This window comes from Protopterus annectens, chromosome 4.part0 (assembly GCF_019279795.1).
Source record: "Protopterus annectens isolate FY-2018-M chromosome 4.part0, PAN1.0, whole genome shotgun sequence".
NCBI lineage: Eukaryota > Metazoa > Chordata > Ceratodontiformes > Protopteridae > Protopterus > Protopterus annectens.
In genome coordinates, this window is record NC_056733.1 from 1,304,008,490 (window position 1) to 1,304,026,133 (window position 17,644).

The 17,644-nt window shown below is 42.0% G+C and overlaps 1 protein-coding gene across 1 annotated transcript in view; it reads right to left on the minus strand.

The window, feature by feature from the left end:
* LOC122800442 (folliculin-interacting protein 1-like) overlaps positions 1–17,644 on the minus strand; it is a 198,285-nt gene that overhangs the window by 24,770 nt on the left and 155,871 nt on the right. The window contains exon 7 of the mRNA XM_044069887.1: positions 1,559–1,674. Within this exon, the coding sequence (XP_043925822.1) occupies positions 1,559–1,674 (116 nt within the window). The remainder of the gene's footprint in view (positions 1–1,558; positions 1,675–17,644) is intronic.

The window sequence follows — 17,644 nt, forward strand, 5'->3', positions numbered from 1 at the left end:
TCTAAACCTGATAAAGAGGGATTTTTTTTTAATTCAGGGAAGACTTAGAAGGTAAAGATTGAAAAACCTGAAATAAACTCTTAGCAAAACCCAGCCAATCTATCTTATGTGATACAGGAGAAAAAAATGCTTTTTATGATTTTTTTCCAGGGAGACCCACCCCAAAAAAAGACAGACGCAAAGAATGATCCCTTCCCTGGGAATCAAGCTCCTCAGAGTGGCTTCACAGTACAGCATCATCTGCTCCTTCCTCTGATACCAAAAAGTGTGGTTCTCCCTTGCCCATAAAAGACAGCTGAACAGTAGCAAAGGATGTGTCTCTCTCTCTCTCTCTCGGTCCTTAGCTGCTTCTTGAGGAACACCATCAGTGAGACTGTGAGAAACCTACGAATAGTCCAAAGTACCAGAAATGCCCACAGCAGAATCATTCATTTACAGCTGAAGCAAAGAGGAGGTAATCTTCAAGATTGAAGACTCCCAGACAACTTTCTTCTTTTTGCAGATCGAGTATGTGATTTTAATTGAAGAGTTCAAAGCCTGGTCCATACCTCTACTGAAAAAGTGACCGACAAGTGGGTATTGAAGCCTTGGACAGTTGGTGGTACAACCTAATCGAAAAAATTAAGTTTAGAGCTAAACTGTGTTTTAATGACAGACCCCAAAACCACTAGTCCTAGCCCCCAGCTATGAATTTAATAGAATAGGAGCATAAAGTTTTAAGGTAAATCTGTTAAGTGACAACCAAGGAAAACACCAGTCTAGGTATCAGCAATGTCTGACAGAAAAGATAAAACTTTTACTCACAAAAATTGATATAGTGGAAGGTAATTCCCAATGGGGTACTTATCTGGCCAGCTTTGGAGAAGCACTAGCTAGCTGTCAATCACTCAAAGCTCACAGAGAAGAGCATGATCAATTTGATGGCAAGAATGTTTTGAAGGTTGGGTACCTTAAACACTGACTATATACTGTTCTTCTTGACCTGTGTAGTGGTTAGGGTGCACGATAAGTGCTCTTAAGCTTTGGGCTTGGCAGGATACAACCCATATAAATTAAGTTACTGCAACAGTTGATCTCACAATGCGCCATTTACAAATAATGTGGGATTAAAGGAGACCACTTAAATAGCGGTTTTCTAGCTTGCAGCTCAGCCCCCCAATTTTGCATTTTTTTCTGTACATTTGCAAAAAAGTACAGTTTGTGAAAACTGTATCTTGAATTCAATATTCTGGCAATCATCAGACATGACGGACAGTGACATCTCCCTATATCTCACTAATGTTCTGTGCAACAGTTCTTCAACTTCTTTAATGCATTGTTGACGTGGAAGTCAAATATGCTACACCAAAGGGCTAAGCTATTGCTTACATCAAAGCCATATTAAAAAAAAAATAAATGTTACTGGAAAAGACTAATATGTGTATAAATGCATATGTTTATACAGAGACATAACATACAGGTAACATTAAGATATTCCTATTTTTCCTACAGTGAATTGTAACATTTCTCTACCAACTCTTTGAAATTCTGAAGGAGAGAAAAGAAATGAAATTCTTACCTTAGTACCCTACTGAGCTCCTTAACATGTACTCGCATTTGGCCCTTTAGGTACTCTGACAACATCTTGCTTTTGAAGTACAGCTCCTGTAGCCGATCCTCCAGGTGCATAACACACTACGTAAACAAAAACAAATTTAGTACCAGATTTTCATGCTTCCCTACAATAAGAAATTGCAGTTGTGTTACACTTACCACAATTGTAGATGTCAGCATACAGCAACGCAATACTGATCTTAGAGTCTTCCTGCTATGCAGAAGCCTAAGACTGGCCAGATTCCCAGAGTCCTTGTATGATCCCTAGCCAACGGACGTCTGAGAGCTGCAATCTGGATGTCAGGGTATAAAATGACAAGACTTTCCCAGTTGTCTAAAACTTAAGACAGACTGACTGAAAACTAGAAGTTGAGAAAAGACTTATTGGAGGGGGATGATGATGATGATATGTATAAAGGTACCCACCCCAACCCCCAGACAGAGACCAGGCTGACAGACAGGAAGGAGGGAAGGGAGTTGGTACTGCAACACTGACCTACTCGAACATTTACAATTATGCTAAGTATAACACAACTGTACTATGTTCTTCATTGTCAGTATTGCAGTACTGATCCTTGGGAGACCACTCAAAGCCCCAGACTGTGGGAGGTGGCTGTTTGAGGGACCTTGGGACAGAAGGTTCTGCAATATAGTAGTAACAAAGCTCTGCCCTAGCCCTGGATACAGTGCCTACGGGCAGTGTTTGGTAAAAGTCTGTATTGATGACCAGCTAGTAGCGTCTAAGATAGCCTGAGTCAGGGCACCTTAGTGACTTGATCTGTGTCTCATGGAATGTGCCCTGACATATGTTAGTAGTTGTTTTCCATGATGGACATAAAAGGAAATGCAATTAGCTATCCTATCTGAAACTGCCAGGAAACAAGTCTAGATTCCTTTCCTTCTGCAAAGACCACCAGAAACTGTTCTGATCTATTTAGACACCAAGACCTGTTAAGGTAACACATGATCTGTTGTTTCACACCCAGTGTATGCATGGTTTGTATAGGTTTATTCTTTTTTACTCAAGATATGCTTTTATTTTTTTAAAAAAGTCAAAGATCATACAAACTATGTAGAAACAACTATAATAATCTATACAGAATAACAATGCATACATGCAAAGGGAAATGTTTAGGTTTATTCTGATGGTTAGGGAAGACCACTGGTAGCTGTATACCTAGACTCAAGGAGAACTCCGTCACTACTCTACCTTGAGAATGAAGGATGGATTGGTTTCAGAGCAACTCTATCCCTGTGGAAGTCCATGAAGAGCTCTTTGCATATTATAGCTTGTAGTTCTGAGGTAACTGCTACCAACAAGGTGGTCTTCCATGTGAGCATCTTTGGTGGGGCCGAGGCAGCTAGATCAAAAGGTGGTAGGGCAAGTTTTTTTTTCATTACATAGTTTAGGTCCCAAGAAGGTACCAGATTTCCTCTTAGGTTGACTGAGGTGAAGAATCCCCTTTAGAAATTGCTTCAAACGGAAGTAAGTATACACAACAGAACAAGGACTGCAAGCAGAAATGGTAGATAGGTGGACCTTACCACTTGAATAAGACAGCCCTGTTTAAACAGAGCTGAAAGGTATTCTAGCACTTGATTCATACCAACATTAAGTGGAATGATCAGTTGGCCTGACACCAGATAGAAAAGCTTTTACACTTTGATAAGTATGATTTTCTGACCTCTCATAAGATAGATATCACTTCAGAATAAAATTCATTGGTTTGTGTTAAAATCCTGTCCTCCAGGCTGTTAGTTTGACAGTGCTCAAATATGGATGCAAGACAGATCCCTTGTGTTGGGTGAGTAGATCTATCACCAGGGGAAGAATGTAGTATCTCCACATACTAAGGGTCAATGGGAGAATCAGTGTTGCCTTGGCAGTACCATGCTTGGCCTGTCTGACCTCACATTCTGCAGTACCCTGGAGAATAAGAGTAGTGGAGAGAAGGCATAAAGGAAGAGGTCTGACGATTTGAAGGACAAGCCATCTGCTCTCCATGTCCCTGTCTGTTGTGTTATAGAGTAGAACCTTTTTAAATGTCTGTTCAGAGCAGAGGTACAGAGATCTATATTGGGGTGTTGCCACCTGTGAGTGATGTCCAGGAAGATTTCCCTCTTCAATATCTATTGTTGGGGTCCAGAATATCCGTGCCCAGAGAATCTGTAATGGTGTTGTTCTGGCCTGGGATGACGGATGTTATCAACGTCAGCTGAAGTTTTTGTGCTAGAAGCCATACCTCTACTGCTAGCTTGCACAGAGGGTATGAACGAGGACCCCCTTATTTGTTTATGTACCACATCACTGTGGTGTTTCCTGTCCAAATCTGAAGTATTCTTGCGGGCAAACTGCTTTGGAAAGCTTTTATTGCTAGAAACACCACTAGAATTTCCTTCTGGTATGGGTGCAGGTCTTTTTGTTTTGGAGTCCAAATTCCCGGTACCTCCAAGCTGCCCTAAATGGGCTCCCCAGGTTTATGTCTGTGCTGTCTGAGGTGACAGCCATGTTTTCATCTGGAAGACAGAAGCTTGCCCCTGGCTTCTGTGTGATGCCATCTTTCCAATAAATTAGTGCCTTTTTAAGGCAGGGAAGAAGGGGCACCAGGAATTCTAAAGGTTGTGAAAGCTGTTCCCATGTGTTTTTTTAAGAACCACTGGAATTTTGTCATGTGCAGTTTTGCAAGAGGTACCATTAAGATGCAGGAGCCATGTACTCTAATGCCCTTAGAAAAACATACAGTCACAGCAAGGAAATTCCTAAGAGGTTCTGCAGGTAGTCTGTCAAAAAGAAGACCTTGTCTAGGGGTAGTATGGCCTTTTGATGTCCTGAGTCTAGCAAAGTACCCAACAACAATTTTCTTTAACTGTTTTAATGAATTATTACTTGTGACAAAGGCAAATTTACATTAATGTAAACATAATCAAACCATATTAACAAGTTCACATTTACACACATTATACATCACAAATATTGCTTTATATGATATAATCAATCCCACAATCCAAAATTACATAAATTGTTAAAAGTCCTGCCTTACCTCCTCCAAGACATTTTTTTCTGCATGTACTTTCCCATAATTTCCATTTTTCCCCATGTAAATTTACTCCTACATTTTTCTAAAGATCCACCTTCCTGTTATTTTATTGGTTACAAATTCACTCCAGTGTCGCTGGCTTAGACTTTAATTATGGTGGCTGCCATAAAAGCAGTTATTAGAAAATGGAAATTAAACTTAACAAGGCCTTACTACGGCTAGGCAATTCAGACCCAGTAATCCGTCTTAAAAAATCATTTCCTTAGTTATACTCATTTGCTGGTCCAGTATTCCTGACAGAATACACTGTAGGGAATTTTTGAAGTCTGCCAGCATATTACACTCTAACAATATATGCTCCCAGGTACCTCTTTCTTCTCCAATACACCTCCAACATTTGTCATCTACCCAAGGAAAAAATTCTTTCGAGTCTGCTTGGAGCGTTAAAGTACCTATGCAAATAATTCCAGGCAAAAAACGTAAATCTTCTAGATTTTGTTCAACTTTTGAGAACCATAAGTCCTCCCACTGTTTTTGTAAATTGTTTATCTAAGCTCTCTTCCCAATCTTTTCTGACCTCCTCTGACTGACTACTATAGTTATTGTGCAATAATTAATATGCCCCACTTCTTCTGCTTTTGGCTTTTCCCAGTTAAGGGTCGCCACAGCAGATCACCTGTCCGCTCATGATTGGCAGTGGAGTTTTACAGTGTCGAGTTGCCAGCCCAGTGCCCAACCTTCCACAGAAGGCACACGCATGCTCACACCTAGGGCCAATTTAGAGTGTCCAATCTACCTAAGGCATGTCTTTGGGATGTGGGAGGAAACCGGAGCACCCGGAGGAAACCCACGCGACCACAGGGAGGACATGCAGACTCCGCACAGAAGGCACCCCAGAATTACTCTTTTTTAACAGTCGCTTCTGTTCTATATTCAAGTAAAAACTCAACCAGTGCAGGTCTTTCATTAACCAAAAATGGTAATTCTAGTCTGTGGCTGAAGCTGGGACTTGCACAGGTTGAGAGTGAGGCCTACTTTCTTGGAATCAATCCATTGTGATTTGCAGAGCTGTCTGAGGTTCCAGGGAAGATCTCCCCTGGATCAAGCAGTCATCCAGGTAAGGGCAGATGTGAACTCCTAGAGTCCTGCAATGGGCTATAATAGGTGCTAGACATTTGGTGAATACTCTGGGAGGAGTAGGTGCACCAAATGGTAAAGTACAGAACTGACAGTGAAAACCTCCTGCTAGAAAACAAAGATATTTCCTGTGTTACTTGGCTATAGGAATGAGAAGGTAAGTGTTTTTCAGATCTGGGGTCACCATATAGGCTAGGCTCCCTGGAAAACCATATGCCAAAGTCTTTTGAAATGTAGTACGAAGGAACTTGTTTAGCTTTGACAAGTCTAAGATTGATTACCAGTTACCTTCTTTTCTTAGGACGAGGAAAATTAAGTACAACCCTGTGTTCTCTCCTCCTGCAATAACTAGTTGAATATACCCTTGCTCAAAGTACTGGTGGAAGAAGTCCCTCTTGGTCCTTTAGCATTTCTAGAAAGCAACTTTTTTCTCCGAACTGGATGCAATAGACTTTTGCTGTGATACTTAAGAACCATTGGTCCCTGTTGAAGACTTTCCACTAGTGTAGGAAAGGGAGAAAATCTTCCTCCGGGAGTGGGGAGGGGAGGTTGGGGGCGTTTGGAGTGAGAGAGAAGTTGTGTGGGTAGACACAGCTGCTCTCTATGGAGCATTGGATCCTCCCAGTCTAATTCTTTGCTCAGCTTTCCACCTTCTGCTTTGTCTTGGTCTCTTGCCTCTGGGACGCCTCCTTTTTCCTTGACTTGGAGGTAGTGGCTACTTTAGAGGGGTAATTCCTATTGCATCTAGATGTTGGAGAAAATACAACTGTTGATTTATTTACACTTCTTATCTCGTTTTCCAAACACCTTCTCAACAGGAACACAAAGAGAAACCCCTCATCCAATGGGGCAACAAACAGTCTGCTTTCACCTGGTGCAACAGGGGTTGTGTCCTCAGCCAGGTGTGTCTACATGTGACAGACCCTGTCGCAGCTGCCCTACATGATGCATACAATGCATCATAGTGACATTTTAGAGAATGCCTGGACACCTGTAGGGCTGATCTAGCTGCCTCCTCCTGTATGTCCTTCTGCAGGCTCTTGTCCGAGATCTCCCTGCCTTAGCAATGATTTTTTTCTTCTAAAGACTCCAAGTACTTTAATGTGAAACTGGCAGTACCTCATAGGCAGAGTAGCTCTGATCTGCAAGTTTTTTTTTTTTTTTTTTACCAAATCTATCAAGCATTCTGGTCTCTCTACAACATTGGGTAAAGGATGTCTGTCTGTACCCTTAAGGAGCTCCTTTGGCAGATTCAGTAGACACTACACAGGAATATGTCTGTGGGTTCTAGTAAAAGTTCTTGTGGGGTGTCAAACTTTATTGAAGTTATCTGGCTTCCTACGGCAGGAGGGAGGTAGTCAGGATGTAGAGAGATGTCCTCAAAGCCAACATCCAGAACCATGTGCAAAGTTGGAAAGGCTAAAGGTCTGGGAAATGGCAGGCTCTGAAGCTCTCAGTAATGAGACTAGGCCTAGGAAAACTCTTTGGTCTCTCAGCTGAAAGCCTTCTTCATCTTGTGCAAGGTTTCTGCAAACGTTAAGTTCTTGGGGGGGGGGGGGTGGCAGAAGAAAGACTGTCATATGAATTAGAGTCAGGGAAAGACTAGGCACAAAAGTGCTCTGCATAGGATAGTTCTTACTCATCTTCTGATGCAGAGGAGTCTCCTAAGAACAAGCACCTGTGACTGGCTGGACTCTTGAAATTCAATAAATCCATAAATCCCTAAGCTAGCTTACCAAAGTCCTGTGTTCCAACCTATGTAAAAGACGCTGAGGACTGAGGCAGCATGGGCTGGGGCAAGCTAGTCTTCATCTTCGGTTTGATTGCCCGGGGTTTAAGCAATCAAATCTTCAGGTATGCTGGCCACAACCTGTGTGTGGTTCCCCAATGTTTCTTCATGAATGAGACTAACAAGGCAGTACTTCTCTACCTCAGTTACCAACACTTGCGTGTCAGCAGCTGAAGTTTGCATAGCGACCATGGACCTGACTGACACTGATGTGGTACTCACTGCCATGGTGTAACCTCCTGCCATGACACCCTCCCGAGGGGTTGTGCCAGAGGGCTCGAATCTAGATGCAGTCAGATTACAGGGCTGTGAAAGTGCCTCACCTGAATTGCCAACTGAAGATCTGGCCATGGACAGGAAGGACTCTGCTTCATCCACAACATCCTTCTCCTTCGGTTTCTTTTCTTTCCATTTCTTAGTAGGAGACTGAGTGGTGTTAGGTCTGAAAATTCCATGTGGGCTACAAGGACTGTGACTCTTAAGGTTTTAGAATGAAACCTAGCACTCTCATGACAACTAGAAACATTGTGCTAATGTCCCATGCAGAACAAACAGTAAGAGTGGAAATTGTTATGCATGATTCTCTTCCCTACCCTTTTTAAACATTAAACAGAAGAAATTTCCCCAAACAGGGTACTTATCTGAGTGTAGATTGGACAGAATTCTGGAAAACAAGCTGATAGTCTGAGAATAACAGAAACATGGAGTAGTACACTGGACTGCAAGGGTAGAAAGAACTGAAGATGGCACCGACAAATGCCCATTTTAGACTCTGACATCCAGACGTCCGCCCTCAGACATTTGCTAGCTAAGGATAATGTAAAGACTCTGGGAATCAGGCCAATCAAGGACTTCTGCACAGCAAAAAGACTCTAGGATCAGTACTGCAACATTGACTATGCAGAACTTTCTTAAACCTGAATATGATGGTGATACAGCAGATATTTTTTTGGATTTCTTCTAATATCTCCAGCTTGCCAAATTCTGAAGTTTCTCATACTTCTTTAGTTGAGGGCAAACACAAATCCTCTTGGTTCATGTAAAGATGCCACATGTTGGGCTAGGAAGATATGCTCAGCCTCTGCAGCCCCACTTCCTTTCAGCTGTTTTCATAGCACCATTTTGCACCTGAATCCTAATGTGCTTTTTTGGAAAATTACCAAGCCTTATACCTGAATTTTGTTCCTGCAGTTGTCAGTTCGCAAGCAAAGACCTGCACTGGTACTGCTAGTGAGGCATGCAAGTGGCACACAATGACAAGAACTGCTATAACTGTTAAAGCATCAAACCAGCTACCCACAGCAGGATACATGAGAAGTTCAAGCCCTATATCACAGACAGGAAGATGGCAGTTTTGAAGGGTGACCAGCACAGAGATCTGCAAGATGGTCCTCTGCGTGATCCCAGGTCAGGACTAGAGAGACAAGAAAAAGGAAATGGTCAAGAAGCACGACAAAGGCCAAAACACTGGTAGACAACCTCCTGTTCCTCACGTGGCACCAGCTAATATGTCCCAAATATCGTACTTAGCATCTGCTTGCATCAAACTTCAACTACTACCATTCTTCCTACTTGTTCACAGCCTTTCCAAATTCGCTGCTTGACTTTTCCATCCTCCACTGCAATAGGGGCTCCATGGTAGGGTAGGGAACAGAATCCTGACTGTGAACTTGGTGAACAGAGTTCACTTAGCAACCCTGGCACTACAGGAGCCAGGAAAGGAAGGGAATAAATGAAGGGGGCATGACCAGCTAGCCTCTCCTGAGAGTGGGAGGAGTTACATCCACTCAGGAGCGCACTGTGTGGTGTGATCTCCCTGGTGGAGAACAGAGAGACTACTGCTCTTGCTGGTGAAGATAACAGAAGGGCTGCATTGAAAGAATGTCCATTGCTGAAGGAAGGAAACATCCTCTATGGATGTCTCATTACACACAGCTCCCTGCAGCCCATCCAACTAGGTGCTATGTGAGGCCAGTGAGGAAATGCGAACCATCTATGATGGCTACACAGACTATTGGGGGGGGGGTCAAGGTCCACCTGTACCACCCATCTCTTAGTTTTATATTTTATTTCCAAGGTTGTAATGCCACAGGAAACGGTGTTTATATTCCCCCTTCCTCAATGCAATGTGACTTTGGGAGCTGGAATAAGAGGAGGCGGTGGTGGCAGGACTTCTTCAATGCAAAATCATAACTCCCCTGATTATGCTTTGCTGTCACTATCCCTAGTATTTGTAGTCTCAGCAATTTGGTCTTATGTGCATTCTGGATGTACCATTTGTAAGACCATGATTTGCCTCACCTCCTCCATATCACTCAAGAAGCTTTTTCCTCAACTGAGGAATGGCTCCATAATGCCTAGCTATTACTCAACCCTATCCTCCAATTCACAAACAGCTGATAAAGTGAATTTCAAAATCTTTTCATTACAAAAAACTGAAACTGAAGTAGTCTCCCATACAAAACTTCTTGAAGGGACTGTACATGATAACCTTAAATATGACTTGCATGTGCAAACTATAGATTCACCAAAGATTAGGAATGCTCTACAGGCATAAAAACATCCTTAGCAACACCACCAAAACCACTCTTGCCAATACATATGTTCTCCCATCTCTCTTACACTGTGCACCCACCCTAACCAACATTCGGGCTACAGTTAAAAAATAAGCTGGAGAGACACTATAATAAGGTTGCAAATTTGCCTCCAACAAAAAATGCCACAGTCACCACTGCATTGCCCTTAAGGCTTTGAATTGCTTGAACTGCCTCATCACTTAGATTACATACAGCCTACCTCCACACACATTTACAAAGCTGACGACTGTCCTACTTTTTAATCTATTCTTCATTCCTATCACCCTAACAGACTACATCAATCTAATGAACAACAATGTCTCGGCATACATAAACCTCAGAAATCCTCTGGCCAAAGTCTCTATTCATACTTTGTCACTAAAATAGAACTCTGTCTCTCTGCAAATAAGATCTAACATTTCCAACTTCAACTACTAAAAGACTACCTAAACAAAACATGGCTCTGCTCCTTACCCCCAGGATGAACTAGTCCCTTCCTCCCTCCTTCCACCACCAGCATACTTTTGAATATGTTCAGAGAGAAGAAATTAGTAAAATCTGTTTATTGGACAAAGATAAAATAATTTTCTCTAGGCTATATTATCTAGACATTTCTGTTCCAAAGAGTGCACTTGTATTTAATATAATCTCTATGAACTGCAACTTGTGATAATATTCTAATTTTTTATAGCTCTCCAAACATTTGAACAATGTATATATAGTTTCACACTTCATGAACTGAAGCTGAACTTTTACTTATAATATGTCAGGCTTTGTAATAACTTTATTTAACTGTAACCACATTATGACAATATGGAGCTGTTTTTCCCGGGCCTCTGCTGAAAATGGGATATTATCCCAGTCAGACTTTCCCAGTAAGCAAATGTCAAATAAATAAAAATAAATGTTCCTGTGTTTCAGTAATTTAAAGTAGAACCTACTCTGCCTCCTAAAAATCAATAATGTAGATTTAAATTCATTTTCTGACCACACAACAGTAATAACTTTCAGTTAATGAAAAAGTAAATAAGAGAAAAGAAGGGTGAAATAAAAGTAGTGCAAATATAGGCAAATCTCAAGGAAAGTACAGTTGAGTAAAGTCTTACCATAACAGCAGACATCCTTCTCTTCACTGTTGTACTATTCTTTACATAAGGGATCTCCTGCCAAGGATAGCTCTATGTCTGGCCAGTATACAAAAGCCTTTAGATCTTACAGGTGCTGTACATCACACACATGCTCCCAGAATAAGGTGTAGGGCATAAAGATGACGTACAGATGCAAGCACTCAGAACTGATTTTATCTAGGAGAAGAAAAGAATACCATCAGGGACAAAAGAGAACATGTACATCCAGAAGGAAAAAAAAGGAAGCAAGGGCCCCTCGGTCAGCAGAGTAATAAAAGCAGGGAAGGAGGGAGAGATGGAATACCACAAAAGTGAAGAGAAAGACATTTACTGTTATGATACGATTTTACACAGCTGGACTTTGTCCTTCCACATAAGGGAGAGTGCAAGAGCTAAGAAAAAGCTGGGAGAGAAGGAAGGAATAAAACAGCCCTCTACAAACCCATGCAGAATAGTCCTGTCAAAACCTGCCCTGGTCGTGGAAACCACATCCAATTTATAATGTTTAGTGAAAGTATAAACGCAGGACCAAGTAGCAGTCTCAAAAATGAAACTGGTGTCCAAACGCTTGAAAAAGGCACCAGAGGAGACAACCACCATAGTAGAATAAGCCTTTACAGATGAAGAAAGACATTTGCCAATAAAAAGAACAAAAATAAATTGCCTTAGAAATCCAGGAGGAGATGGTCTGCTTGGAAACAGCCAAGCCCAAATTTCTGGGACAAAAGAAACAAAAATGTGAACTTCCTTTGTCTTATCCAAATAATACCTGAACGGTCAATGCAGATCCAAGGTGTGAAGAACCTTCTCACTGGCAGGCAGACCATGGAGAAAGAAAAAAGGAAGGAAGGTGAATAGACTGATTAAGGGACAGCTCATTAACCACCTTAGGCATAAAAGAAGGAACTTTATGAAGAGACACAATGTCTCTGTGGAAAAACTAAAAAAAAAGTAAGAACAGTGATGAGAGTCTGAAGTTCAGATACTCTCTTAGCTGAAGTAAGAGCCAAAATAACAATCTTCCAAGTACAATGCTGCAAGCAAGCTGAACTAGCAGGCTCAAAATGAGTCTGAGCCAATTTTTCAAGTATAAAATTGAGGTCCCAAGAAGATAGAATGGATTTCCTGGGAGGCCTGCTACAAAGGATGCCTTTAATCTCTGGGTTGGGAGGGTGGCCTAATGGATGAGGTGTTTGCCTTACAAACACAAGGTGCGGGGTATGAGTCTCACAAGGGATAATTGTCTAGGCTTAAAATGGCTCGCAAGGGCAGTTAGCCTCTGTAATCTGTAAGAAATTGCCTGACCTCAAAAAGAGAGGCCAAAGGAGGATTTAAAGGCAAGACAAGCAGAAATTGCTGAAAGGTGATCTTCAACTGAAGAATTTGCCAATCCAATGTGGAAGAGATCTCACAAATAACAGAAAACTAGAGGAACCCCCACTGAAAGAGAAAGAGGCCATCATCTCACTCTACCCTTCCCTCATTAGGTCAATTTGAGTATAATGCCCTATTTGGCATGTACCTCACTAGACACATGCAGCAGCTGGAAAGGCCACAAAAGTACCTCACAAAGAGGATCCCAGACCTTAAACACTTGTCGTACATGGACAGACTCAAAAAACTCCAGCTATTCTCTGTCTCATATTGTCTACTAAGAGGCAATCTCTGCTTGACTTACAAAGCCATGTCTGACCCAGCTCTGTTAGAAATGCTGCATCTAAAGAAATCCCAATCCCTCTGCACCACACGCTCCAGAGACCTCAACGTCATTACCACAATCAACAGAACATGCTGGAGGAACAGGTTCATAACCCAGAGATTGCCCATGCTCTGGAATAGAATTCCCATACATGTCAAGGAGAGCACCTCACTGGCCCTCTTCAACAGAAATCATGATGAGTGGATGGGAAATAGAAAGTTCACCCCAGGGATCACTCCAGTGGCTCTACTTGATAGAGGCACTGGGAACTAACTTCGGGCGGCACGATGCCAGAGACTTCTATGGGCTAGGCTTGTAAAGGCTCCAGGGCCAATAGCCTAGTACACACCTATGAACCTATGATATGGGATCCTGATGGTGAGACAGGCACCAGAAAGAAAATATCTTCCATTTGGACATGTATGATTCTCTCCATATGGACATATATGATTTACTGGTATTGGGTATCCTGCAGGACCTGGAGCACATCCTCAGAAAGGAGGTGCCTAAAAGGAATCAAAACCCTATCGCTCACAGTGCATTTGAAGTGTAAACAAGTGAGGATGAATAAGAGATCTTAGCAAAGCTCTAAGTGTGTATTGTACCACAGTCAGGTGATAAAATGTGATCTCATTCTATAACCAACACTGACAGGATGGAACTCAGCAGCAGTTTGTTCCGTTTTGCTTTCTTTGGAACCTGATATAAAGATCTATGGCAGTTATCGCAGTTAGCTCATCACCCTGCCTTGTGGAAGTAAGCATCTAAAATCTATTCTTGCCTTGCTGTATTAATTATGTTAGCTAGGGAGTAGTTATTCTTTAGACAGGAAATACAGTGAGATTAGTTAAGTATTGTTTTTCGGCATCTGCTTGAATCTGTCCAACTATGTTATTTTTATTTCTCCTGTGACTGAAAATCTGGTGCTTATTGTGCTTAGATATTTAGTATTTTCATGTTTTCTATTTTATTACATATTATTAAATATTTTATAGCTTTCATTGTGGCTGATCTTTAAGAAAATTCTTTTAACATCTTGAAAGTACTTGTGCTTATTTTAGTGATAGCTCGGCCACTCTGAAAAGCCTTGCTGCTTTGGTTACACTCTACCATTTATATTAGTACTGATTTTACTTAGTATAATTGGATACCCTTGCAAGAACCTGACAGTGGTTGATTGGTGGCAGCGTGGTTACCTTATAGTCTGGGCAGAAGGGGTACAGCTAGTAAATCTATACCAGCCTTTCCCAGTAGTGTGTGTGTGTGTGTGTGTGTGTGTGTGTGTGTGTGTGTGTGTGTGTGTGTGTGTGTGTGTGTGAAAATCAAATACCCAGGTGTAGGTGTGTCAGCTACTTGGAACTCGGACACAGTGGTTCAAAGTGAGGCTTGTTTGGGATCTGGAGAGAAAGTTAGTGTGTTCCCTGTGTGCTCTTGGAGGAAAATGTGCTTGGTGCACAGAGCTGCATCTGAAAATACTGTGTAAATCTGAACCTGTTTTTAATGACAGTCTCTTACCAGTGTTAGCAGTGAGGATTGAGGCTGCTTGATTACTGGCCTGGAGTAGAGAGGCTGTCACAATAGGAACTCATACCCCCATGCCTGTTGATGCATCACATCACAGTGGTACTGTCTGTGAAGACTTTCAGAAGGCCAGGGTGGAAAAGGTAACAAAAAGCTTGAGAAGCCAGAAGCACAGCTCTCATCTCTTTTACATTGATGTGAGATCATGGACCTTTACAGGGCCACTAGAAGCACCTCACCCCAAGTTGAAAGCATCTGTGAAAATTTCCTGAGAAGGAACTGGAACCTGAAATGGAAGCCCTGGACTGAGAGAGAGAGTTGTCAAATGCACCACTGAAGCTTGAGTTAAAAAAGCAAAGGAACATGGGACTTCGAAGGGTGACGGTGTTGAAGCTGCACTGATTTGAGGTTCCACTATAGCTTCTTCATATGGAGCCTGGCAAGAGGAAGCATGGGAACAGTGGAGGCCATAAACCCCAGAATCCTGAGAAATTCCCTGGCTGTAAAAGAGGACAAAGGGAGAAGAGACTGGACAAAGGTTGTCAGAGACAAAACCTTGGCGGTAAGAAGAAAAGCAAACATTAGAATAGTCTAAAGCCTGCACCCCAGAAAAATATAGTCTTGGGAGGGCTTCACAACTGATTTCTTGAGATTTATGCTGAACCCCAGATGACAAGTGATAAAGTGAACATCCTGCAACAGACTGCTCGGACAAGAAGCCTTAACAAACATGTCATCCAGATAGTGTAAAAATCTGTATGCCTCGAAGCATGCAGAAGGTAATGACAGGATCGAGGTACTTGGTGAATACCCTTGGGCAGTAGAAAGGCCAAAGGACAAAGCACAGAACTGAAAATGAGAGGAAGAAACAGAAATGTAAAAATTTCCTGAACAAAGGGTGAATGGGGATGTGAAGGTATGCATCCTTGTGGTCCAGAGGAAACCAAGAAGGCCTGGGGAAGAAGAAAAGGTCTGAAGAGACAGCATCCAGAAAGAAGAAACCTTGAGAAAGCTGCTGAGCACAGAAAGATCCAGAATTGGTCTCCAGGTACATTCCTTCTGAGGAACCAAAAACATTCTGTAGTAAAACCCCATTCTCATTTGACAGGAAGGAACAGGCTGAATGGTGCCCTGGTTCAAAAGGGACTGCAAAACCTCTGGAAACTCAGGAAGTTATTCCAGTGGAAGTTGTAGAATGCCTGACAAGGAGGAGGTGATTTCCAAACCATGAAATACATCAGGATGAACACTCCTAGACTCCTCCTTACCATTTGGGGGGTGGGTGAATCTGCTTAGGGATAAAGGCAGACTTAAAAGGAAAATTCCTCTGGAATTTGGGGATAGGGGAGACATAAATATGTTTTACTTCCTTCAAGGCCATCACTGCCTTAACCCTAGCTAAAGTAAAATGGCTCTTCATACAAACAAAAAGCAGACCTACAACTAGGTGCATAACTTGTTTTAACTATTACAGTAAGAAATATTCTCTCTCCTATCTTTCAAACAAATTGAAAAAACAGTCTCCTACAACCTCAGAGGTTACTAATAGTTAACCTCACTATTCTCTCCCTAAACTTGAACAGACCAAGCAAGCCTTCTCCATAAATCCCTCCCCACCTATTTAAAGTAAAGTACAGTTTTGTACCTACCATAAATGTAGATGTTCGAAGATCCACATTGCTGCAGTCCTTACACTTGGGTAGTCCGCTGTCCTCGGTCGGCCCGAATATCAAAGTATAAGGCTGACGTCGGTCAAGGCGCATTTGACTGACATCAGGACGTCAGGGTACAAATGCGCATGACCGACGTCATATCCTCAGTCTTTTCTTGCCCCAGATGTCAGAAGACCCTAAAAATAAAGGTCAAAACCAAAAGACAGCAAACAACCAACCAACCACCCTTGCACTAACTATATGTACAATATATACAATATACACAAAATGTACAACCCAACCCACACAACCACCTCTAACTGCAGAGGGAAGGAGGGAGGGTAAATTGGACTGCAGCAATGTGGATCTTGAACATCTACATTTATGGTAGGTACAAAACTGTACTATGTTCTTCATCTCACATTGCTGCAGTCCTTACACTTGGGTAGAATCCCAAAGCAGAGGTAAGGGAGGATGGCTAACTACAAGGAAGCAGGAGCTGCCAAAATGCCCTGCAAAATAGCAGTGGCAAAACCAGCCCTGGATTTAGAGTAAAGTGGCAGGTGATAATGCCTAGAGAAAGTATGCACTGAACTCCAAGTAGCTGCCTCCAAAATATCCTTGGTTGCCACTCCCCTCAAAAGCTGTTGAAGTGGCAGTAGCCCTAGTGGAATGAGGCCTAATCCCAGCTGGAACTTCCTTGCCATGATGGGAATAACAGAAAGCAATGCAAAACCCAATCCACTTAGAAATAGTTTGTTTTGACACAGGCTTGCCCTGAGAACTCAAAGCAAAAGAAACAAACAACTGCTGAGACTGCCTGAACCCTTTAGTTCTGTCCAAATAATAACGCAACTGCCTGTGTACATCTAAAGTGTGCAAAATCTTTTCCCCTTTATTTTGGGGATTTGCATAAAAAGTAGGCAAATGAATAGTTTGGTTTAAAGCCACACTAGAAACCACCTTAGGCATAAAGGAAGGATTAGTGCGTAATGATACCCTATCCTTATGGAAAATCAAGAAAGGCTCAACCGCCATAAGGGCCTGCAATTCAGAAACCCTTCTTGCAGAGGTAATTGCCAACAAAAAAGCAGTCTTCCATGATAAATATTTCAACTCAGAAGTAGCTGCAGGCTCAAAAGGTTGTAGAGTGAGTTTCTCCAACACAAAATTGAGATCCCAAGCAGGAGTAGGAGCTCTTCGGGGGTCTTATATTCTTTGCCCTCTAAGAAATTGCTTGAACAAAGGATGAGAAAACAATGGTGGGTCACAATCATAGTGAGCCGAAATTGCTGCAGCATGAACCTTAATAGAAGAGAAAGACAAACCTTTGTCCAATAACTCCGTAAGATATTGAAGAGCCACACTCAAATTAGGCTCAGAAACATCAAAATCTTTTGCTGCACTCCAAAATAAAAATCTCTTCCATTTATCTGCGTACACTTTCCTTGTACTAGGCCTTCTAGCTTCCAAAATCACATTCAAAACTTGTTGCGGAAGTTGAGACCCTCT